At 46.2% G+C, this 25275-nt stretch overlaps 2 protein-coding genes across 2 annotated transcripts in view; one reads left to right on the plus strand and one right to left on the minus strand.

Annotated features, from left to right (window-relative positions):
- Nucleotides 1–25275, minus strand: part of LOC144152252 (uncharacterized) — a 253626-nt gene that overhangs the window by 169771 nt on the left and 58580 nt on the right. The window lies entirely within an intron of this gene.
- Nucleotides 19653–25275, plus strand: part of LOC144152251 (uncharacterized) — a 72719-nt gene continuing 67096 nt past the window's right edge. Inside the window, exon 1 of the mRNA XM_077683485.1 lies at nt 19653–19897. Within this exon, the coding sequence (XP_077539611.1) occupies nt 19874–19897 (24 nt within the window). The 5' untranslated portion in view covers nt 19653–19873. The remainder of the gene's footprint in view (nt 19898–25275) is intronic.

Below are 25275 nucleotides of genomic sequence, written 5' to 3' on the forward strand. Positions count from 1 at the left end.
CGCACAAGACACTTATGTGTGGTATTTTTGCATCCATCAAAATAAAAAAAAGGCGCAATAAATAAATTCGATCCACTTAAATTCTAATGAGAAATCCCATTCTGAAAAAAAACTTGACTTGATTGCCTACATTTTTCTAACTCCCCCTCCCCTACCCAAGAAAAAAAAAATACAAAATAGCGTTTATCCCTTTCTTGTCAACAGTGCGCTTACATCACACTTACCAGTTTGTCGTTCACGCGTCTGCTCGCAGTGGGATGGTTCTCTCAATATCACCTCCCAGGTCAGAGCTTGGAAGCCAAATATTAAAAGAAAAGCAAATATTAAATATTAAAAGCACCTGTCTCGTCTGCCACCGTCCTCGTCCTTTTTTGCGCTAAGTATGTACCAACTAGCCCAACAGCACGTTTTACTGAAGTGCCAAATATTAGCAGGAATGGGGGACAAAATGATCGACGTAGCTTCTTAAAATATAACTAGATCATTATTGGTGCATTCAGCAAATGCCAACAGCGTTGCAACAGAATTTAATACAACACCAGCTGTAGCGCGGTGGGAAACGAGGTATCTTTTCTATTTTAAATGCGAGATGCAAACGTTTGCAGAGCTGAAAGAAAACCTTTTAAAAAGCTATTTGACTAAGAAAAAAGCAGTTTGTTCGACTAAACTCCATTTCATCAAGCTAAAACGAGGCGTTCCACAAGGCTCGACGTTAGTCCTGTTATTTTTTATAGTTTATATAGATCATCATTAATATAGAAGTTCCACAAAAACTTGTAATGTATGCGGACGACACTAACGTGTTCTTCACATCTCATGATATAAAAGGTCTTCATTCAATGATAAATGTTTATTTGAAACAATAATCAAATTGGTTACTGAATAAGAAATTCCAACCTAACGCTGCAAATACAACTTACATAAAATTTAGGCTGTACAATAAAAAGTCGAGAAAGAAATTACGATCATATTAAACGTAACCAAGTTAAACCGAGTGACAGAACAGAAGTTTTAGGTTTTTGGTTTCAGGAAAAACTTTCCTGAAATGCACATATTGCTCACATGTCCACCGAACTCTCCAAAAGTATAGGTATCGCATATAGAACCAACCATTTAGAACCAACCATGAACCAACCGCATATAGAACCAACCATGAAGCAAAATTTACACAATGCCTTCATTTATTCAAACTATGCTACGGTATTTTGGTGGGGGACCACACCTAAAACAAACTATAACGGGCTCATTGTATTACAAAAAGGAATTCTGCGCATATATTATATGTGGACAAAAAGGAATTCTGCGCGAGCTTATGTGGACATCTTCATCAGAAGGAAATATAGTTAAGAACATTTACAAACTAACAGCTTTTGTAGACCTATTCTTTGTATAATACATAGGAAATGCGTTAATGGCTGTGCTTTTTCGCTATTGTAGTTTTATATTGTGCTATTATATTTAAATTTGTTTAAATTTGGGACCACCACTTTTGCTGCTGACACTATGAATCGGGTGGCTGAGGCCTCTGTCAGTCCACATGCGCGATTAATGTCAGCCTCCCTTTTCGCCAAGAAACAAAAATCAAATCGGACCAAAAGTAATGAGAGCAAGAAGTTCGTTTGAGTGAGGAGTGAATTATATGTGGGTGAAGGCCTTTCCGCTGTCATAAAAAGTGAGTATATTAATAGCTTCTCTAAAAACTGGTTCTTAAATAACAAACCTTATTATAATATCATCAAGACCTCAATACACAGTGAATAACAACCGCAAAGCGCCTCACAGCACAACTTGCTGAGTCGTTGCACTCATCCAGAAAGCCGCCTAAAGACACAGGCGCACGGCACAGCAGCACGAAAAGTTAATTTTATACGAGTGTCGACTTATCTAAGTAAAAAACAAAACACTTGTTTATCCGTCGTATGTGCGCTCCATCAGTCCCTGCCCTTGACTGGGAGGTGCCATTCACCGGGATTGGCTGAACCCGGGTCATGACGTGGACGTCAAGTGGACGCAAGAACTCCTGGAGGGTTAGTGAGGGGCTCTGGGAGATCTACGGACCGGCCGTATAATAAAGAGACCATGGCACGATGGCCCGGACTAGGGCTGTTTAGATAACAAAGTGTTCTCTCTTTTAGATGTGGGTAAAGCTGTACCTGTAATATAGCAGCTCTCGGAGATGATCGTAAGGGTGAAAAGCAACGGTGTTGAAAGACGGGATTTTTGAGGTGAAAGCCACACGTGTCCCATTGTGCGAAAAAGCGGCGTTGTCGTCTAATACAGAAAGTGGCCGCCGCTGTAAAGAATCAGAAACACAAAAATATCTGACCCAGTCGAAAATGGCGACAAGAAACATTCCTGTAGTTTGTCGTATTTTTGCGTGTCGTACTGTCGTCTAGTCGTATTCTTGTCGTGTCGGGATTCTGATGTTCTGTCGCGTGTCGTATTGCTGTCGTGATTCTGATGTTCCGTCGTCCTGTATTCCTGTATTGTCGTGATCCGGATGTTTCATCAGTAGTTGCAAATGGTTTGAATGTTATGGCCCATTGTAAAGAGCAGCGTAAATGCAACACATTTAATTTTAACTGACAACACTAGGTAAATTCGTAACAAGTGATGGAATGGAGTGTTGAAGGCTCCCTCCTCACAATGAAATACAGGTTCGTTTCTCCGTTGAAGGGAAATGGCGAATTGGCAAACTAGTTCTGCTCTACTCTCCTGCCCCGTCCTCAATTTTAAAATTGCAAGTTTCATTTCTACATTGAATGTGTGCAGAGAAAAGTGGTAAAAGTACTTTTCTTCCACGGGAAGAAAGAAACAAACAGCTGCAAACCTGTCCTCAGGAGAGAATTGTCTGGTTGCGGCTGGTGTCTTTTGTATGGACAGCTTCATGTATCGCGACGCATTTTGTCATGGCAGCCGCATCTGTAGTGACTACAAGATTCTGTCGTCATGACAGCTGGCTATGCCACGATAGCATCATGGCTGTAGTAGCGACAGGCAGTTCTGTTGTGACTACAGGAATGTTTGTCGTTGAGAAAATTGACTTTGTCGTTACGACAGAAATGTGTGCCGTAACAACAGATGGCTTTGTCGTAACAACAGAACTTCTGTTGTCACAATGAAGTTTTTTTTGTCGTAAGACAGAAATTTTTGTTAGGTTTCGGCGGTATTTCCGTTGCCATTTTAGACTGGGAGTGCGTATGTGTATTAATTTCGATAAAGTAAGTAAATTAATTTGAGAAGAACATTCTGCACAATGGAGTTCGCATGGGAATCGATACCGGGCCTGTAAAATAGCAGCCGTTACTATGTTACCATACATCAACACGCTGCCAGCAGCGGATTAAGAGTCTAGAGCGTGCGGCGCTAACGTCATATCGCTGGACAAGTGAACTTGACAGCACGTGAGTAAAAAGTTGCACCTCTGCTATGGAGAACCTGGATTCCGGGAAAGCTGTGCCGGGAAGTGGCACAAGTCTGCCTATCGAAGTAATTTACGCCAGAAGACGCAGAAACGAAAGCGAGGAAAAAGAAGCAAATACGATGTTTTATTGCCATAGCGCTAGATGCGCCACTTGTGAAGTGCTAGCCCTAAAACAACGGGGAATACCCGCCACACCGACGTCGCATCCACAGATAGCAGGTAATACATGCAGAAACATTACTCGAAAACATCTTACCCCCTGGACTCTAAGGCTTACGGCTTCCAACACGCAAGCAGCTTTAAGTGCTACTGCCCTTTTTTTGCTACTCTTGTATTACTCTTCGTACTCTTCTGTATTACTCTTCGTACACGAGTACTCTTCGTACTCGTGTGAAACCGCCTTGTACATTTTTTGACGACCACAACAAACTTTTCTGATTTTCGTATTGTTTTTACTTGCATATTGGTCGCATGGGGCCGACTGCACTAGCATAAAAGATGCGAGCGATAGCAGCTACGTTTAAGAGGTCGCGTAGACTATATTTTGAGAAGGTGAACTAAAGGCTGTGCTTCACATTTGAATAACGAAAAGAATCCAAAACGAGACAAAAAACGACACCACGCAGTACGTTGCATGTTTCATGTTTCTCGTTTTTTTTTTTTTTTTTTTTTTTTTTTCTCCTGTGCTATTATCCCGGCACAAAATTCTACACGTGCATGAACCCACCATTATTCGAGAGTGCTCAGGGAACCGCGATGCACTATGCATTCGCCGAAGTGGGGTCAGCACCCGCATTCAACGCTGGTAGGGCGCTTTGCGGGTACGCAAGTGCGCCGAAACGTTGCCAGCTTTGAGATGGTGCAGTCCTCCGTGCAGCCAATGTACGGGAGTCGTCAGCCGACTGCTGCCGTGTCCACCGCCTTGTTCTTCCATCCGACACCTATCGGGCGTCGCCTTGAAAACAATGCCGCATTTCGGTGCGTTTACGTTTAATGTTTGTATTTGTAGATTTATCTTGCTTGTAGGGCATCGGAGGAACCTTATGATCGTTTCCATCGAGCTTTTGTATGTATCTGGGAAACGAGTGCGACTTATCTGATGATCCCCGGTGAATGATCGCCAGAGTTCGATGCCCGCGTCGGGTATGAACGATCACCTACCAAACCATTTGTCGTACCCGATGTCTCACCAATAAAGTGTTTTTCTCTCTCTCTTGCCAGTGCCGCGTCAAACAGCGCCTTTCCCTTTGTTCTTTCTCTGAGGGCAGCGCTCGCGAGAAGCTGAGCATGGGGAAAACCAAACCACCTACGTGAGTGGAAGGAGAGGGAGAGGGGGAAACTAAACAACGTGGTTGTTGATCCTTCTCCGAGAAACCATGTGGCTTTTTGCTTTCTAAACAGCCATGGCGACAGGGCTAAAGGAAACCTTGTTTTGTTTGTTATTTTTCTGTTCGTTTTGTTTTTATTGCTGCCTCGTCGGTTGGTCAAACGTCCACCCACCCCGCGCTCTGCCGACTTACTGTTTAGAATGGACAGCCCGGGAAGGTACCTGCAATTACCGTGCGTTCTTTAAGCATGACATATACGAAGGTTGCACAACATAACTTATTAAAGTGCAGTAGCAACTCAGTTATGCTGCAACAGTGGAAGAGTTTACAGACTGCCAGGGGAACTCCCCTTAACGCGCGTTATTAAGCGTTCGTACTGGACTAATTTAGGTCCAAGGCAAAGGCGGTAATCATAATTTCATAATTATTAGTTGCGCGCTGATAAACGACAAAGCGATCCCGCGGTCAAGGGTGCGTATGTCAGGGTGCAGTGAGTAATTTATTGTCGGGTGCGTCGTGTGACCTTAAAACCCACGTGCTCGTCTTCTTGGAAATCCGCGGTAGTTCGAAGTTGATGCATTATTGCGACAGGCGGCTCTTTAGTGCTAAACTGAATGAAAATAAAATGGTCGTTTTAAAATTCGTAGACATCTCACTGTAAACAGACAACTATTTGTTATTGAGCTCGAAATATTTCTATAGAGAAGACTGCTGGGCAACTCAACGGTCTCAGAAAGAGTTGCCTAAAAGAGACGGGACAGCCTATGGCAACTCGCGGTCTCCATGAGTACATGCAACGATCAACGCTTTAGTATTCTCGCCAAAAAGTCCCGCCCGATGCTGCTCACCCAGGCCGAGTTTGTCTGTAATCGCGAGTGCGCCGAGTCTACCCGACGTTATTATGTTAAGACGTGTGGGGCTGGCGCTTCCATAGCTACGAGAACGAAGGCAAAACATATACGCGTGAACGAGCAGCCGTCCAAGCGCGGCAATAACGGCAGGCCGTTCTGGAGCATGCATCCAGGGTCGGTGAGCATCAGCGAGTAGACCGAGCGGTCGCGTACGCGCGCGGCGGACTACCATTTCAATAAGAACGTTGCAAACGACTCGTTCGGAGCCTCTAGTGAGTCTGCGTCGGGCTGTTGATCTCCTCGAACCATAATTCAAAGTGCCGTTCTAGTACCAAACCAAGACTGGTTCGCATGAACTAACGCTGAACTGGAGTTGTGGCTGCTTATTTTTTTTTTTTTGTTCGCTCAGGAACAGTGCACCCTCCAGGTGGCTTGCGAAAATCTGAGTATGTATGTATGCATTTATTGTTCATTGGAAAAGGAAGATCCACTAACAGGCGTAAATTGTCTCGCCTAGGGGGCGGACACCGGAACGCCTGGTGGTGTAGGGGTGGGGGGATAGGGAGGAAAGAATACATAGGAATATAAGGATAGGGGAGAAGGTTGACATTATAATGTATATAACACACTGGGCAAGTTGACAAGAATAAATATAAAACACAAAAGAAAAAAAAACAGAAAAAAGGAGTTACACATTGAGGAAATTGGCATTACAGAGAGAGAGAGAGAAGGAACTTTATTTGAGCCCAAACTGGTAGAAGGAAGGGGGTGACAGGGAGGAAGTCACCTAGCCTTCCCCGTTAGATGGCGGCCATGAGCCCGTGGGCCCTAGCGGCATCTTCCGCCAGCTGGACGAGTAGTTGTTGTACGTCGGGGTGAGAGCTGAGCAAGGCGGCCTCCCATTGCTCCTGAGTCCTGATGTTTAATGCTCTATTAGGGGAACGAGGTTTCTGTGGGCATGCCCATATGATGTGTTGTAGGGTGGCTTTGTCTGCACACCACTTGCATCTGTCGGAATACGTGTCTGGGTAATATCGGTTGTAGAGAACAGGGTTGGGGAAGGTGTTCGACTGTATTCGTCTCCACGCAACCGACTGCCATCTGTTGAGGGAAGAGTGTGGTGCAGGGTACTTGAGGCGACTCAACCTGTAGTGGTGTGTGATCTCCCTGTACGTGGCCAGCCTGTCTCTGCTCCCCGTGAACGTAGGCCCGATGTCTCCGTCGAGGTCAGCCTGGTTGCCGAAATCTCGGGCTGCCTCGTGAGCCAGTTCATTCCCCGGCAGGGACGAGTGCGCTGGTGTCCATACAAGGCGAACATGCCTGCATCTGTCGCCAATAAACGTAGAAAGAATTTTGGCCGCTGGCCGGGATATTCGTCCCGCCAGGAAGTTTCTTATTGCTGTCTTGGAATCAGACACAATAATTTTGGCTTCCGTGCTAGCTATTGCGAGCGCAATAGCCGCTTCTTCTGCCACCTCAGGGTGCGTCGTCATGATTGTGCCCGAGGTCACTGAGTTTCCTTGCTGGTCTACTACGGCTACGGCCGCAGCCGGTCGGTCGTGATAATCCGCAGCATCCACATAGAGGACATGTGGGTTCCCGCACAGCTGCCGGTGAAGTGCAGTAGCTCTGGCGGTTCTTCTGTCTTGATGATGATCCGGGTGCATATTTCGTGGTATGGGAGAACAATGGATGTATGATCGAGTGCTGTCATCCAGAGAGCATTTGATACCGTGTTGAGAAGCGAAGGGGATGCGCAGGGACCTTATAATTGCGCGGCCAGTCTCGCTGCACGAGAGCCTGTGCAGCTGTGCCATCCTTTGTGCTTCTACTAGCTCTTCCAGGGTATTGTGCACCCCCATTGCTTGGAAGCGCTCCGTGGATGCCATGACGGGTATTCCTACAGCTTGCTTGTAGGCTTTCCGGATGATGCTCTGGAGCTTCTCTATTTCTGCTCTTTTGAAGTTCAGAAAAGGAGCCACGTATATGATGCGACTTATAATAAAAGCATGAACCAGGCGCAGTAAATTTGCCTCCTTGAGGCCGGGGTGTTTGTTAGCTATGCGGGCTATAAGTCGGCTGATTTGCTCCGCACTAGATTTCAACGTCGATACAGTAGCTGTGTTGGCTCCATTTGCTTGAACACGAAGGCCGAGTACGCGAATGCACTCGACGCGTGGAATCAGGCTGCCCTGTATATACACTTGAATGTTCGGGACGTCTTTCTTTCTTCTTCCCTGTTTGGGAGGTTGGTAGAAAAGGATCTCCGATTTTTGAGGTGAGCAAGCAAGACCTCTCGGGGTGATGTAGGCGTGGACTGCATCGGCAGCTTGCTGCAGCCTTTCCTCCAGGTCCCCATCACTGCCTCCAGTCGCCCAGATTGTAATATCATCTGCGTAGAGGCTATGTTGGATTCCCGGAATAGCCTCTAGGAGTGGAGGCAGCTTGATCATGGCGACGTTGAAGATGAAGGGCGACAGTACGGATCCCTGTGGTGTGCCCTGACTCCCCATTTGAATGAGCTCCGATTCAAGTCCTCCCAGGGTGAGACGTGCCATGCGATGAGACAGAAAGTCCTTGATGTATGCATAGGCACGGCGCCCGACTCCAAGCTCGGCCAGATTGTATAGAATGGCATCGTGTCTGACGTTGTCAAATGCCTTGGTGAGGTCCAGTCCAAGTATAACTCTAGTGTCAAGGTCCGAACCTTGAATGTCCAAGATCTGGTGTTTTAGTTGCAGCATAACGTCTTGCGTGGAAAGCTTGGGCCTGAAACCCACCATCGTGTGAGGAAACAAGTGGTTTGTCTCCATGTGCTTGTACAACCTATTCAGCACCACATGCTCCAGAAGCTTGCCCAGGCAAGACGTAAGAGAAATAGGCCGTAAGTTCTCCAACTTGAGTTCCTTGCCCGGTTTCGGTATCATGAAGATCTTAGCTGTTTTCCAGGCGGGCGGGATTTGCCCTCGTTCCCAGCACTGGTTCATGTACCGTGTGAGGGCGGCTATGGAAGGATCGTCCAAGTTAGTCAGCAGTTTATTCGTGACTCCATCCGGGCCAGGCGCCGATTTGGTCCGGAGATTTGTTAGTGCAGCTCGAATTTCAGCCTCCGTTAGAGGCCTGTCGAGTTCGGAGTTTTCAGGACCAGTGTATTCTGGCAACGGCTCTGGGTCTCCCTCTTTAATGTAGAGGTCCTTAATAGTTTTCAAAAGTTGCTGCTCATCACCGCCATATGTATGTAGGAGAGCTAGCAGGTTATTTCGCTGTACCGTTTTACCTCCGTTGGGGTCCAGGAGGCTTCTTAACGTATTCCACGTGCTGATTTTCCCCATTTGGCAATCCATGCGGTCGCATACAGTATGCCATTGCTGATTCGTGAGATAGTTAGCGTGTGCTTCAATTTCCCGATTCAGTCTAGCTAATCTCCTGCGAAGGGGGCGATTCAGTTTCTGCTTGTGGAGCCGCGCCTGGATGCTGGCTTTAGCCTCCCACATGTGTAGAAGTCTGGAGTCAGCCTGCCATAAGTCTGCCTCTTCGGGTATAATGTGTGTGGCCAGGTCAACATGGCTTTGTAGCTCCGAAATCCACTCATCCAAGTCTTCGATCGCTGCCCCATCTGGTTCTACATTTGCTTCTCGTAATTTCCGGAATGTGTCCCACTTGGTAATCATATGTCGTCTGCCCATTGATTTAGCTGGTCCGGTCTGGATAATTGTTTCGACTATGTAATGATCACTTCCGAGGTTTCTACGCGTGTTGTTCCAGATGGCCTCCTTGATATTTTTTGTGAAAGTGAGGTCCGGGGTGGTGTCCCTTGTGACGCTGTTACCCACCCTTGTGGGGTATGTAGGGTCAGTGAGCAGGGTCAATCTTAATGACTGCGCATCTTCTCATAATATTCTTCCTTTCTTGACCTCTCTGGGGTATCCCCACGCCGGGTGTGGGGAATTAAAGTCACCAAGGACAACCACAGGTTGACGTCTGGCTAGGTCCATAGTTTTTCTGAGAAGCTTGGAGAAGGAGTGCGTCTTACTAGGGCTACTATACACATTTAAAACAAAGAGACTACCTCCGCCTTGTTTCCGCCCAGAAATAATTTCAGTTAACACATTTTCTGGTTCCTCGATATCCGTTGAATGCTGGATGACTGGGATGTTTCTTCGAATGAGGGTTGTAACTCCCATACGTTTTTTCCTGTGTGCCAACGAGGGGGAGGAACTAACTGAATGGGCTAAAGCCCGTAAGCTTCGCCTGGCCATTAGTTTCTTGAAGGGCTATAACATCAGGATTGTCAGGTGTGAGCATATTGATGTATTGTTGCAAATTTCCTCGTTTGTTTTTGAAACCTCGGCAGTTCCATTGCCAAATTCGATATGTTTTATTGCGGTTCTGCTCCATGACGGTCGCCAGTAGACTCAGATTTCTTGGGTCCTTCCGCTACAACATTAAGGGGACGCATGTACATTTTTGTTGTCCTTTGTGGGCCGGTTGGATGTAGTCTGTTGCATACGTGTGATGGTGTCTTCTATGGCGACAAATTTGGCGCTCCAGGCTTCTTGTTGCTTAGTGAAGGTGTCGGCTAAGGCCGTAACCATGCTGCCAATTTTGTTGATTTGGCCTACAAGATTATTTTCCAGATTCAAGAGGTCTTGCTGTTGGGCGGTGCCCTGAGGAATATCCGCGGCTTTCCTTTTAATCGGAGGAGAGGTGTTTTCGGAGGCGCACACGATGTTGGCAGTTGGTGGAGAGGGAGTGAGGGAAGTTACGTTAGCTGCAGTTGTCTGGTTACGCTTCAGCATAGCAATTTCAGCTTTGAGCTGCCTGTTTTCCCTTAGAACCAATTGGAGGGTTTGTCGAATGCGAGTGATTTCCTCGCCTGCAAGGGGTGGGGTATCATTTTTCTTCGTACTTGTTACTTTGTGTGCGGTGTTACCCTGAGAGGCCGCCGTTGCCCAACTCACCTAAGGTTAGTTGGCATTACAGAGAAACACTACAATCTGAGGTGGCATAATGTATTCAAGGATTCAAGAGTTTTTCTTCGCCGTTTGTACGGGGCATGACCGATCATAAACGATGCCTAGAAGCAGCTGTACGACCCCGTCAGCTCAATTCTGGAGCTAAGAAGCAGACGCCAATATGCATGCTGTACAGTTTCTACAGCATTCAACATAAAACACACGAAAGTATAGCAATCTTATTGCAGTAACAAACATATGTACAGAAAAAAATATATGCGCCCTAACAACTAAACAAAGAAACGAATATTGCATTCTAGAAATGTGACAGTGCAACACGAAAAATATGTTTTTTGCTGAAAAAAAGAAAAAAAAGCGACGAAGCCCATATTGAAACCAAATTCGCTGTATAGGTACAATTAATGTCAGGCTACAAAGATGCAGTGATCAAGACAAAGTGATAAAAAAGAGTACACATGTGAACTACGGCATACAACAGAAACAAGCCCTTCATGAAAAAATGGTTACATCAATCAAGGTATACCCGCAGTGAGATACGTAATGCATCATAACGTTACGCGTAGACAAAAAAGTAATAGTTATTTAAGGCCCCGAAAATTGAAAAGTAAAGAAACAAGAAAAAGAAACAAAAATGAAGAGCAATTAAGGAACTGTTTTGCAAGGCTGCATCGATATATATATATATATATATATATATATATATATATATATATATATATATATATATATATATATATATATATATATATATATATATATATATATATATAGTATATATATATATATATCCTGCCTCAAGTTTGCTCAGTCAGCACGGTAAAGTATTAGATAAAGTTTGCAGACCGTATAAAGTGCGAAAGGTGAGTACGTGCCCTCGTTCACTGCTTCTGCAAGTGCCCACAGACGAATGCGGGCAAGGAAAGGCCATCTCAGATAGATTAATTTTACAATTTTTTACAATTTGTCGCTAGTTTCTTCTTCGAGCTCGAAAATTATACAGATCGAAAATTTTTCTAATGCAGTATTTCTGGAATAAATGACCAGTGTGAGCCGAGTAGCTGAGATTCCAAAGGAAAAGTAAGGATTTTTTTTTTGTAGTACATGAAGTCTATTTTTATTAGCAAGTGTAGTAGTTCCCCAAACAAGGTGAGCGCAATTTAAATAAGTTTCAAACAAAAAGTTATAAGGCAATAACTTAATCTTTATTAGAATTAAGCGATGATGTTCGCTAAGAATTCCTGTAACGCCGGACAATTTCATAATTACAGAATTAACGTGGTCATCCCAAGTGAGGTGACTACTGAAGTGCACTCCTAATACCTCCAGGCATTCCACATTTTCTATTGAGTCAGAACCAAGTTCAACATACTATGGAAAAATGATTTGTTGATTTCGGGGTCGCAACAAACTTAACATTTATTTGCGCTTAATTTTAGGCGGTTAGTAACTGACCAGCATTGAATAGACTGCAAGATAGCGTTAGTTTTCCTTCCGATCTTCTCTAACGAGTCCAACGAAAGAAGTATGGTCATATCATCGGCGTACAAAATAGACTTCGCTTTTTGACATGTTTAAAATATCATTAATATATTGATTAAACAACCAAGGTCGTAATATAATACCCTGTGGGACGCCAGCTATTATACGCTTAACGAATCATTTGTCGGTGTTAATGCAAACATACTGTGTACGATTAGCTAAATAAGAGGCGAGCAAAGAGTGAACATAACCCCAGAAACCATACCTATGAAGTTTTGATATAAGTACATTATAATTAATGCAATCTAGCGCCTGAGAAAAATCTATGAACACGCATAAAACAACTTTCTTTTCTTCGAAGGAGCGTAACACGTTTTCTTTTTGATGGAGTAGTGCTAATTCTGTAGATTTGTGCGTAACGAAACCGAACCGATCATCAGAAACTAATTTATGAGTTTTACAAAATGATGACATCCGAATATGAATTATCTTTTCAAGCCCTTTAGAGAATACCGGCAATATCGACACCCGCCGATAGTTGGACGCACGTCTTCTGTATCCCATTTTGAGGAGGGCTGACACTTTTGCCCTTTGGATTTCGGTGGGAAAAACGACTGAATTAAGGCAGATATTAAATGTAAGTACTGTATGTAAGTAAGTATTGGAGTACGTATGTGTGTAAGTATTGGAGTTAACACATCAAGGAAATGTAATGAACTTCGCACAGCCGTTGGCTAAAATAACTGCAAGAAAATCTCTGGTAACACTACTGTCAGAAAGCAGATTTATGTCAAAATCCCCTCCTGACATCACGTAACACTTTTTTGAGATTTACATAGTTTTAAAATTTGTCTGAAAAAGAAATGAACTCTATGATACGACCAGCAGGAGGGCGGCAACAAACTGCAATGACCGTGCAACCCTACGTACAAAAAAAGTATAAGGTTCAAGTTCACAAAATTCAATCAGGGGGTCATATGCAATTGATTTCTTAAAGAGAACATAAACTCCACCATCGGCATCAACTGTTTTACTTTAAAAAATGAGTTATAATTCGGCAGTTGAATAACTTGTTCGGGACAGGTACACCAAGATTCAGTTAACATAAAAACATCCGCCATGTCAAGATAACTCAACAGTTGTTCGAGGGTGGCCGACTTATTAACAGCAGATTGCATGTTGAGGTGGAAAAAGGGGAAAAAATATGTCACATAAGAAGATTGTTTGATTTTGCAGTTCATCAAAGGGTTCGTATATAACTGTGAACATTGGTGTTGAGAGTTTCCATTACCAGAATATTTTCGCACTATTTCCTAGTAACAGCGCAAACAACGCGAAACAAAATAAAGAAGAGGACAAAAACGTATCGTCTCACGTTGTTCGCGCTGTTACTAGGAATAATGTGCCAATTCAAGCAGTCGTCTGTTTTAGCTAAAACTATTACCAATTAGAGGCTCTTTATGGTTGTAGTTATAATCCAAAATTTGAGCAGCACTAAAAAGCTTGAGAAGCGAATGTGAAGCATGAAATGCAGGTCATGGTACTGTAGCTGTCAACCTTTGTGCGCAGAAAGGTGCATTACAGTACGCTGTTTAACGCAAGTGATGAATACACTTCGTTTAACAAATGACAACGGTTGTGTACAAAGTTGAACTATAGAAGACCATCGCGTGATGAGTTCGAAATGTTTTATTGCTGTACAGTGAAGCGACTTTTTAGCCAACTCTTGGGAGTCTAAGGAATGGTGCTGTTATTGCGTTCCACCTGAGGTTGCTGAGTGTTTAACAGCAACAAAAAAAGGCTACAAAAAACACACAGACATATCGCTCAGATATGCACGAACTTGCCCGCCTACAGTCCATACAATACCGGCAACAATTTAAACAAGCAAAAGTCATTCGGCGATTCTTGTATTGAACTTATAACTTTATCCGGTTGCTCGTTGAACCTTCCTCCGCAGGGAAGTCGGGGCAAGTTAATCTGTAAAAGCTTGGTGCAAAGGATCATCCGTACTGACGCAAGCTTGCCTGACCACCGACCGCTGTAATAGCATTACACACCCTCACAATTCCAAGTTTTTCACACAAAAACACAGCGGTCGCGGTCAACACGGCTCTCACATGCACGCACACGCGCGAGCTGCGTTGCGGCCGTGCAGCAGCAATTGGCTGCTGCAGTAAGACGAACTCAGCTGGCATAATTTGCTCCATTTGGTAGGATTCATGACTTTCAATTTTATCCTACGCATCCAAGTTTCCCTACGTTCGGAATTGAGCTTGCGGCGTAGCCAACAAAGCCTTGCCTTATCCCACTGTGTCGTGCAGCTAAATGCACAACGACCCGTCATTTCGTAAGTGTCATGAACAGTGGTGAGAACAGACCGTACGCGAAATAAAATATCCACCTGAAAAGTACCGCAAAATCACCGGCGACTACGAGTGGCGCACACAAAAAACGAGATCTGCTTCACCTTCGGAGCCCAGCTTGATCGTTTATGGCGGACCGGAAAAGAAAACGCAGGGCGGAACCGAAAACCCTCCGGCGGCAGCGGGAGCCAATGTCGGCACATCAATCGTTGTCGCTACTTAGCTAAAAGCCGACTTTAGACACAGCAAGCGCCTTCCTTAAATCCTCTTTTTGTTTGCAGAATTCTGCATTCAGGAACTGTACCTCATGCGATCTGACGATAAAAACCATCGACATCTTTTTTTGATTTCCTCAACGCAGTCATCCATGAATTTATGGATTCGGGAATATCGCCAAAACGGGATGAATTTCGCAATTGGACGTGGCTACCTTTGCAACCTCATTCTTAATGTCACTCGAAAATACCTCAATCTCGGCTTGCAGAACACCCACCATTTGTACAACCTCCTTAATACCGCTTGGTTGCTTTTCAGCAATCGCCTTCGTCACGTCATGGAGGCCGCTAGCACTTCGCTCCCCCATACCTTACTGAAGGACACCGACAGAGCGAGAACAACTTTGTGAGGTATAGAGAACAACTTCAAAGTGCAATTAACAAACAGAGAGTTAGCCCACTCGGGGCAGCAGCAGCAACGGCAAAAAATTGCACGCAATTCACGCAAAGTTGTGGTCGGTAGAAGCCACCAAACGAACCTGTAAAATTGCAGAGGAGTTGATAAGGTAGCGTTCACACGCCGCCGCTGCCGCTGCCGCTGCCAGAATGATCCTCGCTCCGCTGGACACGGCCACACCGTGTATACTCGCACACACAAAACAATTACGGGGGCTCAGAAAAGAAACAGCGTAATTGCAAGCGCGGCTCTTTTTTTTTTACCAGATGCAGTGTACGGGATCCGCAGATCCCCGCCTGTATTTTCCGGGTTAATTAGGGTATTTCCTATACGCAGAAATTTCGCGCGGAGGAAGGATTTTTTCAGGCATGGCGTAGGGATATTTCATCAACGCGATATATCGGATGCGTAAATCTTTTACCTTTATTATTACCCCCCCCCCCCCCCACCCCCGCAGCATATCGCGGAGCATTTTGCCTTGGTACTAGAATGCCACCAACCACCCTCCTTCCCTTCCCGTCCTATCCCTTCTCGTAGATCCTCCCGCCTCCTCTTCCTCCACACTCCTCGGTATGAATGTCGGATTGCGAGCCTCAACGCGCCTCGTTTGGCCGTGAAGTCCGGGTCAGTCGTTAAAAAATGAAAGGGCCCATCTCCCTGCGAGGGGGACTCGAGTAAATGCGTCGCATAGGGGGTGGGTGTATTGCGTTAACGTTTAGTGTTTGGGGAGTTGGTGGTAGTGAATGCGTTGTATCAGCAGCTTCTTGACGTAGTTTGAATGAGTCAAGGATATAAGGCGCGTTCGTAGCCTTTCATTCTGTGTCGGTTTTGTGGCGCAGTGGGAAGAGCTCCATGTACCTCGCGTTCCGCCCACAGGTAGTGAATGCGTTGTATCAGCAGCTTCTTGACGTAGTTTGAATGAGTCAAGGATATAAGGCGCGTTCGTAGCCCTACATTCTGTGTCGGCTTTGTGGCGCAGTGGGTAGAGCACCATGTACCTCGCGTTCCGCCCACAGGTAGTGAATGCGTTGTATCAGCAGCTTCTTGACGTAGTTTGAATGAGTCAAGGATATAAGGCGCGTTCGTAGCCCTACATTCTGTGTCGGCTTTGTGGCGCAGTGGGTAGAGCACCATGTACCTTGCGTTCCGCCCGCAGGGTCGTGGGATCGAAACCAGGCGCCGGTATGTATTATTTTTTTTATATAGTGTAGGGGGAGGGGTGCGGACCTGTTGTTGAGAGCGAGGAGGGTAGCGTGATGCGGGAGAGGAGGAGTGGGGGAGAGGGCGCACCTGGAACTGCTGTTGCGGACGCCGAGGCACGCCGACAACGCCGGGTGACATCGTGAGTTAAAGAAATGCTCTGCATTTAAAACGACTCGGAGCTTTGTTAAAAGCTCAATTTTCCCTTTCGGTAGTATAACGGCTGACTACTTGTCAGGATAACTGGCAGGACTAATGAATTAGTCGCAAAAGTAATTTGATTTGCCAAATACCGGCACTTGAATGCGTTTCTCCGTCACATGGCCCAAAATATTAACGCCAACACGAGCACAATCAAAAATCCAAAGCCACTTTCGTCAGAGAAAGATGGTTAAAACGCGAAGCTTTCTCTCATGCAACCTGAGTGAAAAGTCAGAGTCGAAAATACTAACTGCTTCGACCTTGTCGGAATGGCGCAATTAGATAGAACAGGGCTTCATAACGCGAGAGACCCAGGTTCAATTCTGACCGGGGGAGGAGTTTTTTTTAAACACGAAAGTGTTTTATTCCTAGATACACCAATATTTGACTAACGTCATATCCGTCACGGAAATGAGGCCAGTACAACGAAGCAAGCGCCCTGTAAATGGTGCACCCCTGCACACAGCGTATTCTTGCGGGGAAGCAACCTTTAGTACTAAAAAGTACGTTATACTTAGGGTTGTTCGTTTTCGGGTTTTATATATTAACACGAAAGTGTTTTATGCCGGAATACAACAAGATTTCACTGGCGTCATATCTGTCACGGAAATGACGTCAGTACAACGAAGCAAGCGGCCTGTAAAGGGTGCACCCCTGTCCCCTGCCCAGACGGTGTTCTTGCAGGGAAGCAACCTTTGTTCTAAAGTGTACACTACACTTAGGGTTGTTCGTGTTCGGGATTTATATTTTAACATGAAAGTGTTTTATGCCGGTATACACCAAGATTTCACTGACGTCCTATCCGTCACAGAAATAACACCCGTACACCTTTGCGGAAGCGATTCACCAGCAGGTCGTCGCTCGCCAAGCACACCTGCAAGACCGCCGCCGACCCGCAAATCATGCTCAGCTGCAGATTTCGCTGGACATTTCACTTTCGTGTTTTACCGATTCTTATGACAGAGGAATCAACCACAGTTTTTTCTCGAGGCGCTTCACCTTTCATCGTCGTCATCAACGTCGTCGTCGTCGTCGTCGTCATCATCATCATCATCTTGAGCCATTCGTGGAAACACATTGTGTAAAGTTGTCTTTCCTGCAGTGCTTTTTGGTGTTATGATGTACAGCGCAATTGTGTCAAAGAAAGCTTCGCTTTAAAATTCCAGAGGCCGTTCTATAATTTGGCAGTAAGCGCTTTTCTCCAACACAAAGCTCAGAAACCAGAGGTCACCGCACTGCCGGCTTCAAATTATTTGGCCCATCTAGAATGCATGCGCACGAACGCTTCGATGTTTAGACTGATTTAGCGCTCGCACGAACTCGCGGGAGGCAGCCGAAACGCAAAACGACGAATGACATCAAGCGCGAATGGCCCGGACGATCTTAGATATTCCTGGAGTGCACCGTACATTCAGCTACACACCTACACTGTGCCGTTTTTGAGTCGACCCCTCTCTCGCCATTCATCCTCAGGTGCGTTCACGTAATCAAGGCCGCGGCACGGTCCGTCACGCCAAACAACGATTCCGGCGTGCCGTTTCTAGGCACGGCATCTAGCGTCCCGAGACACGCATTCGCGAGTTACGCAACCGGCTTGCTTTCATCAATTGGACGGATGCCACGGATGACCGGTCGTAAAAAATACTTTAGAGTGCATGCAGGCCAACTTTGAAGTCCTTTTTTCCTTTAGAATTTGCATTTATCCGTTATTTCCGCCTCTTTAGATCGTTCTTGAACGTTTAGATTGAACGTTTAGATTGTTCTTGATAACACAACGCATTAGCGCAGGAGTAAGACGCACACGGCGTTATTTGAAGCGCAATCAGGCATGTGACAGACTCTCCTTCTGTCGTTTCCGCGTTCCTCCGTCGCATAACGTCACTCCCATCTGCCAGGCGTGGATATAAATTTGGCAGATTTAATGTTCGGCATTGTTTCATTGCTCTTTGTGCATTTGGTATTTCTTGCGAGCCCACGGTGTTGAAATCGCTACGGCGCAATAATAATGCATGCGCAACGATGACTTTATCGTACGGGTGATTCTGGGACAATGGTTGTTTACTGCAGCATTATCAGGCCGTGCACCTGCTTCGACATTCTTGCTCCCCGAGCTTCGGTTATAATAGCCACATGCCATGTAAGCATTTTTGAGAGGGAGTTAATTGCCATTACTGCCTTAAAACAAAGCAGAGTAGTTTGATTGGCCATTGCTTTTTTTTCTTTCCTGTTGCAGGCAGACATGATTTCTGTCGAATGACCGAGTCGCCTTCATGTAATCAGCCGCAGGACAAGCTCTCCCATGCAACGTATTAGCCATTCAATTTGCCGAAATACTTTCAAGATGACGCAACCATGATTTAATGCACGCGGTTATAACTATTCACGCAGATACGGCGTCTTCGCGAGCCTATACAGCCTGCATCTTCCCTAACTGCGGAAGGGGAAGGGAGGAATGTTGAATGCCGGTGGCTCGGTCTCCCCTCTACAGACGCTAGCACTCACCCTTTGACATCCGAAACTGTAATAACCGGATCAAGCAACGCGAGAAGAGGTCAGCCGCGAAGGAATGTGCCTGCTTCCCATAATAGCGGGCTTGGAGTAAACAGCTCGGCCAGCCTGACTCGTGAAACACCGAGTCGGGCTGACGGCGTCAAATTCGTTGCTAGAGACCGCTGCAAGACCCTTCCACACCCCGTGAATGTCGAGCCTTGTCGTTCCGCTTGCAGGGGCCTGCGGGTACGGCGGCCGTGCCTCTGAGGGGCGACGCGGCCGTAGCGTGCGTTCATAAGAGCATCTAATGAGCACGTTGGATCAGTTGTTAGAAGCCGCTCGCCTTCCTCCCTCGAGCAACCCCGAGACAGTGAGAAGAAGGGGGTGCGCGGCGGCGGTAGACGCAGCCACCGGGGAGGCGTCATCCTTCCTTCGTAGAAGGGTGAACACACTGCCCGCCCGAATGAAAAGACAAAGCGAAAGTCCCCGAGCGAAACGGAAAACACAAAGAAGGCGTAGAAACAAGGTGGCTCTCCTGCCGCCGGCAGCAGCGTGCCCCCTGTCTTTTGATGTATTCCGGCAAGCATCACGGAGCACGGCGGCAGCGGGTGAAAGCGGGCTTGGGAATTCCCGATGCTCACAGAGCGGCTGGTTGGCTGTGCGCACTGAGACGGTGCAGCCGTTTTCGCCGCCGCCGGCCGACTCGGATGCGTGCGCTGCGGCAGCAACCGCTGAGCGACGGCAGTATACGGGGGGCGGCGTCAACTGCGGATGGGCGCGTGCTGCTTCTGCTCCGGTGACCGGAAGCTAGGGACGTAGTCGCACGTACAGCTGAGATCGACACCTTCGGACGACGTGCCGGCTTGCGCCTCCGTTGCGCGGAGCGATGTACGGCCGAAGCGACACTCAGGTATGGGATACCTCTGTGGGGCTGTCTTTTGGCGCGAGGCGTGTTGGTGCGGCCGCGCTTTTATACGGCGTTAAAGAGCGTGCTCTTTTTCAGCCTATTAGCCAAAGCAGCGGGCTCATCGTGGCGGCGACCTTCTATATTCGGGGACGAGAGTTGCGGAAGCTTTGAGTCGCGGGTGCATCTTTTCCTCTAGGGGCTCGTTGCTGCTCGGTTGCTTCTCTGGAAATGAGGCTTGTTATCCGTGCCCGCTGGAAGAGGCTGGGACGCTCTAACGACGGGCGAGAGCGCTTGCCAGTCAAGGAAGCTCGCCGATGCAGAAACGGTTGCGCCCCGCGCACCGCTTGCCAGCCTGAAAACGGAGGAGGAATATGCAGGTTACGAAACAAGCATGTATGGGTCTGGGGCCTTCACTGGTGGTACTCCTGTTGTTCACAGCATAGCTTTCAAAGTTTATAGGGCATTCTAGCCCTCAAACAGGTGTCAGCTTATTTAATTACGGGCTGGTAAGTATTAAGCATAACAATGGGCAGTGGGGAGCTAGCCGAAATTTGACGAAACGTGGTAAGGTTGAGCGGGGTGAGTACAGTAACTACAGTTGCATTTGAAGTTGGATCCAATAAATGCGCTTTGGAAAAAGTGTTTAGCTCATGAAATTCGGCCACTCCAACCAAAAATTTATTTTGTAAATTGAAGTAGGTACGATATCGTACATTTTTTTTACAAGTAAAACAGGATTTAACTCCGCGATATCCACATGATCTGGGCGGGTCAAGTCAGACGCACGCTACATTCAAAGTGGGCAGATGTTCTGAAAGGAGCTGCTGAATAATCAACAGTAAGAGGACTTGACGCAAATAAAGTGCTGTAAAAATGGTACGGACGAGGCTCAATATAATAAATGATGAAGTGCTCAAGTAAAGAAATTCGCGTGCAGTCAGAAGTAAAAAAAACGCTTCCGTAAGAGCCCACGTTCGTATGCTAGCTATCTGATCATGCAGGTTTCTTTTAAACGCTAAGAACTGCATCCGGCTTTGGCTTAAACCAACAACAAAATTATGCATTTCTTTTTCCATTCAGTGAATGACGTCCAGACTGCATGGTCGACGTCCATAACGATGCGACGGGGATTAGAAATTCGATAAGGACGAGCCAAACCCGTTTCGAGTGGCGCCTGAACTTAAAAACAAAATACTCGACGAAAAGAAGAGAAGGAAACAGTTCTTCCGCCTCTTCATTACAGGATAACTTCGACCTGACGGTCTGCGTGTGTTCTGTTGTTGCTTCGACCGATGGCCGTTACGACGTTTCGTGCGAAGTCCCGCTGTGATTGACCTCGCGTCGCCCTATTCACTCGTATAAAGCACCGTTACGAGGGCTGTATGGGAAAGTCGTAACAGTAAGTACGGAAATATTGCCCGTCACGCCTCCTTTGTTAATTGCTGCCCTCTGACCTGCGTTGCATTCAGTTCTCCTCGCTGTTTTGCAGCGGTTTGGATAGCCATCTGATTCGTAACGGCGATGAGGCTATTCAGCCTTGCAAGGTCGGCCGTCGAATTCGAGCACGATCACGCATACGCTTATGATCGTGTAGTTACGTGTTTTCTTCGTGCCTTACAGCAGTCCATTGTCTCGCTGGAGCTAACGCAATCAGCCGCCGTTATTATATCGACATTTGTTTGTAACGCCAATGCCGAATAACATTTTATTTGACTTGATTTAATCTAAAAACACAATCACGTTCAGGTGAGAAGAGCACGTTAGCGAAAGTTGTAAAGTCATGGCGCTGCGCCTTGGTCATGTGTGCCTAAACCATCCAGTGCAGAAACGAGCGCAAGAAAAAAAAAAGTTAATTGGAGCAGGTAATAAGTAAACGAAAATAAAAGAAAAGTTGGTGGCATCTTCCTGTTTCCGAAAGCCCGAGAAGACACCATAACTTAAATACGAGAGAGAAAATTTTACGGTGAAAAGTACGGGTGAGCTCACTTTTTTTTACGTCGCTGAAACATTTCATCTTCACAAGGCGCAAAAGACACGGACGAACGACTGAGGTAAACACAAACAGGGCGCCTTCTCTTTTTTTTTTTTTTAACGAGAAGATTCTTGCCTTGCAAACACAAACTGCAATTACGGAAACTAAAAGTACCGGGTTAGCTAAATACAGGTTATGAAATTGAAAAGAGCCCATTGTACTAGAAATAACTTGCATCAAAATAGATAACTGGGCGAGTTGGTTTAGATTCATCTTCACTAGGCGCAAAAAGACACGGCAGAACTACTGTTTACCTCAGTCGTTTGTCCGTGTATTTTTGCGCCTAGTGAAGATGAATCTAAACCAACTCGCCCAGTTATCTGTTTTGATGCTGAAGCGTTTTCATAATTCCGGTAGAGCGCTTCATCAAGAGTTTCACGCAGGGTTTGCCTACATTCTGTTTGATTTCGGGCTTCGAAACTTTTTACACAGGCTAGAATTACGTGCACCCCCGCTGACATTACTCTCAAAAACGTGGCGACAGCGAGAACCCACCGCAGTGGCTCACTGGCTAAGACGTTGTGCTGCAAAGCACGAGGACGCAGATTCGATCGTAGCCACGCGGCCGTTTTTCTGAAGAAGGTCCAGAACGAAAACGCCCGTGTGTCAATATTTCAGCGCACGTTTTTAAAGGGACCCTGCAACACTTTCGATAGACGCTTTCACTCTTTCCTTCGCTTCTGGAAGCACTGCGAAAGCTACAGTTATCGCCAGCACGGAGCGGCACTGCGTGATTTGCTCGTCACTACAGATACGCTCGTTTCTGCTTCGTTTTTGTGGCTTTATTTCTAAAGTTACTATCGAAGCGTTCATTGCTGCAACTCAATAAAAACCGGCCAACAGCCGTTACATGGTCTCAGTGATGTAATTCGCGCCGTAGAAGAACGTCAACACCGAGAAGAGAGAAAAATCTTTTGAGCTAGTTTACAAGTTATCTAATGAGCAAGGAGCAGTAATTTATGGCGGAGGTACTTTGCGACCCCCTAATCAAAGTAGTGGGCGTGTTGAGTAACTACGTTCTGCAAGCATTTAAGATTTCAAAATAAAGTTGAAAGAAATGTTGCAGGGTCCCTTTAAGCTTTCCCAGGTGATCCAAATTACGAAAAAAAAACAGCGCAAAAAGACTGGACAAACTAGGGAACCACAAAACACAGCGCCTGTGTTTTGCGGTTCCTTACTTTGTCCAGTCTTTTTGCGCTGTTTTCCTTCGTAGTACAATGTACCAACTGGCCCTCCAGCAAACTCTTCTGCGATCCAAATTAGTCCGTAGCCCCCAGCGACGAGGTGCAGGTGCGGCACGCAAATTTCGAATTTAACTTTAAACGAGAGCGAGTGCCCCCGTAATGGTGAGTAACGTCTTGATGCTAGGCGCTGACTATATTGGGAAGTTAGGCACCAAATGATGGCTCACAACACTAGGCATCGGCAACTTAGTTAAATATTCGCGCCATTTATATGACTGTAGCCACCGTTCTTACTCTGTTGTTCGGCCGTGGAAAACAGGAACACAGGAACTGGGCAGCCGGCAACGCATACCCGCGCGCTTACCAAGTGAAGGTGAATTGCAGCTTCTGGAATTCACCACGCGTGATACTTTCGGTTAAGGTGATATGATAACACAGAGTTAACCTTTCGTTTTCGCTCCTGGTCAGTGACTGCCAGTACGAAGGAACACCTAATCTAAGTTGCTCGAGAATGTAATTAAATTGCCACTTATTTCATTTTTCCACTTTTATAGGTACTCAATCGTAGCATGCTTTGGGCTGTATATCTAGTCGATTAACAGTACTTGAGAAAAATACCACATTACGTGCGTGTGCGTGCGGGCGTGCTGCGGAGAGGCACATTTTTTCAAGAAAGGGAAGCTGCATCGACGTGAGGTAGTTTCTGTCGAGGCTTCTTAGCTTTATTCGATTTCCCATACTTCAATTTCCCATACAAACGCGTAATTATTACCGAGCCTCGCACTTGCCGCGGTTCTTCAGTATCCAACGTTTATCGCACAGGTAAAGCTCCAAGGCTTCCCTTTTGTGTGCTTAAGAATTTTCACGTGGTCTTCACGAAGAAACCCGCTTGTCCGTCGGTAACGCTTGATGTGTAACTCTTTCGCCGCATGCGAAAATACTATTGATAAAAGACCCGAAGGCCTTCATATTTCCATATGAATGTCTTCCCTGCAATGCATTTGCGTGTAGCAGCAAAGTCTCCTTTAAAGGCGCTCGCAGTGTAGAATCTTGTAAGGATATATGAGGTCTTCTGCAGGCATTTAATAAACGGTGTCAGATCCTTCCTACCTTTGACCAACTGGAAGTAATGTCTTCACAGCAGCGCAGATGTGTGTTGTGGTGAAGTCAAGCTTATGGAGCACGCGGCTTGTCATTTATCGGACAATTCTCCCTTGAAAGATTCTGCAATTTATATTATTAAGCTCTAAACCAATTCCGGCTTCAAGTTGATAGAAACGTGACCTAACTTCGTGCTGTATTGCGTAGACGTTCACTCATTCAAAGCAGCTAAATAATACACTGTTTTTTTTTTTTTGTCTCTAAAAGAACAGCAGCTGTCATGTATCTGGCGGTTGGACGACCGACGGCACAAGGAAAGACGACGCGCGCAGTGTCAGAAAGGCTATAACCGTTTACTTCTTGAGCGAGGCGCTTTCTTTCGCGTCACGCAGCCGATAGGAGGGTATCAAAACAATAAGAAGAAAAAATATTGCAGCAATCGGGGCAATCTTAGCTGAAGGCCCCAACTTAAAGCGTGGAAAACACCGCGGAAGTTACACAGCACAACTGAACCATTCTACTCAATAAAACGTTCTTATGTTTACCCTTAGTTTAATTCTCCCATTCGGCGATAAATTAAGCAGACATGCAGGTATACGTGCTTTGATTTTTCGCGCTGAAAAGTAAATATTAGGCAAGAGTAAGTGCTATTTTTATCTCTCAGGTAACCCATCAGCAAAAACCGCATTCAAAGCCAAGTAAATACAAGGATATCTCTGAAAGCCAAAGTATCCGCGTCGGATAAAGATCAGCGTCTCTAAGCAACCCTTTTTGCGAGACTCGGGGCAACTGATGTGCTTGCGGTGGCAGCGTATACAACCTAACCGAACATCGCCCTTTTCCGGCATGCTTTTCTATAGAAGCATGAGCAATCGCCGACGTCAAACAATGCCTTCTCTCGGCTCTCATTCAGCGCCTCCAGCGACGCCCTCGAAGACGTTCAGCAAACACCACCGACGGATGACGAAAGACGACCACGCGTTGTTGACGTTGCTGCGACCGGAATACGAAATGCGTGCGACGAGACCGCGCGCGGAGGCGGCAGGACTCCGTGCGGCCTCGCC

The sequence above is a fragment of the Haemaphysalis longicornis genome, unplaced genomic scaffold, assembly GCF_048455015.1.
Source record: "Haemaphysalis longicornis isolate Haplotype H1 unplaced genomic scaffold, Haemaphysalis longicornis Haplotype H1 scaffold_9, whole genome shotgun sequence".
Taxonomy (NCBI): domain Eukaryota; kingdom Metazoa; phylum Arthropoda; class Arachnida; order Ixodida; family Ixodidae; genus Haemaphysalis; species Haemaphysalis longicornis.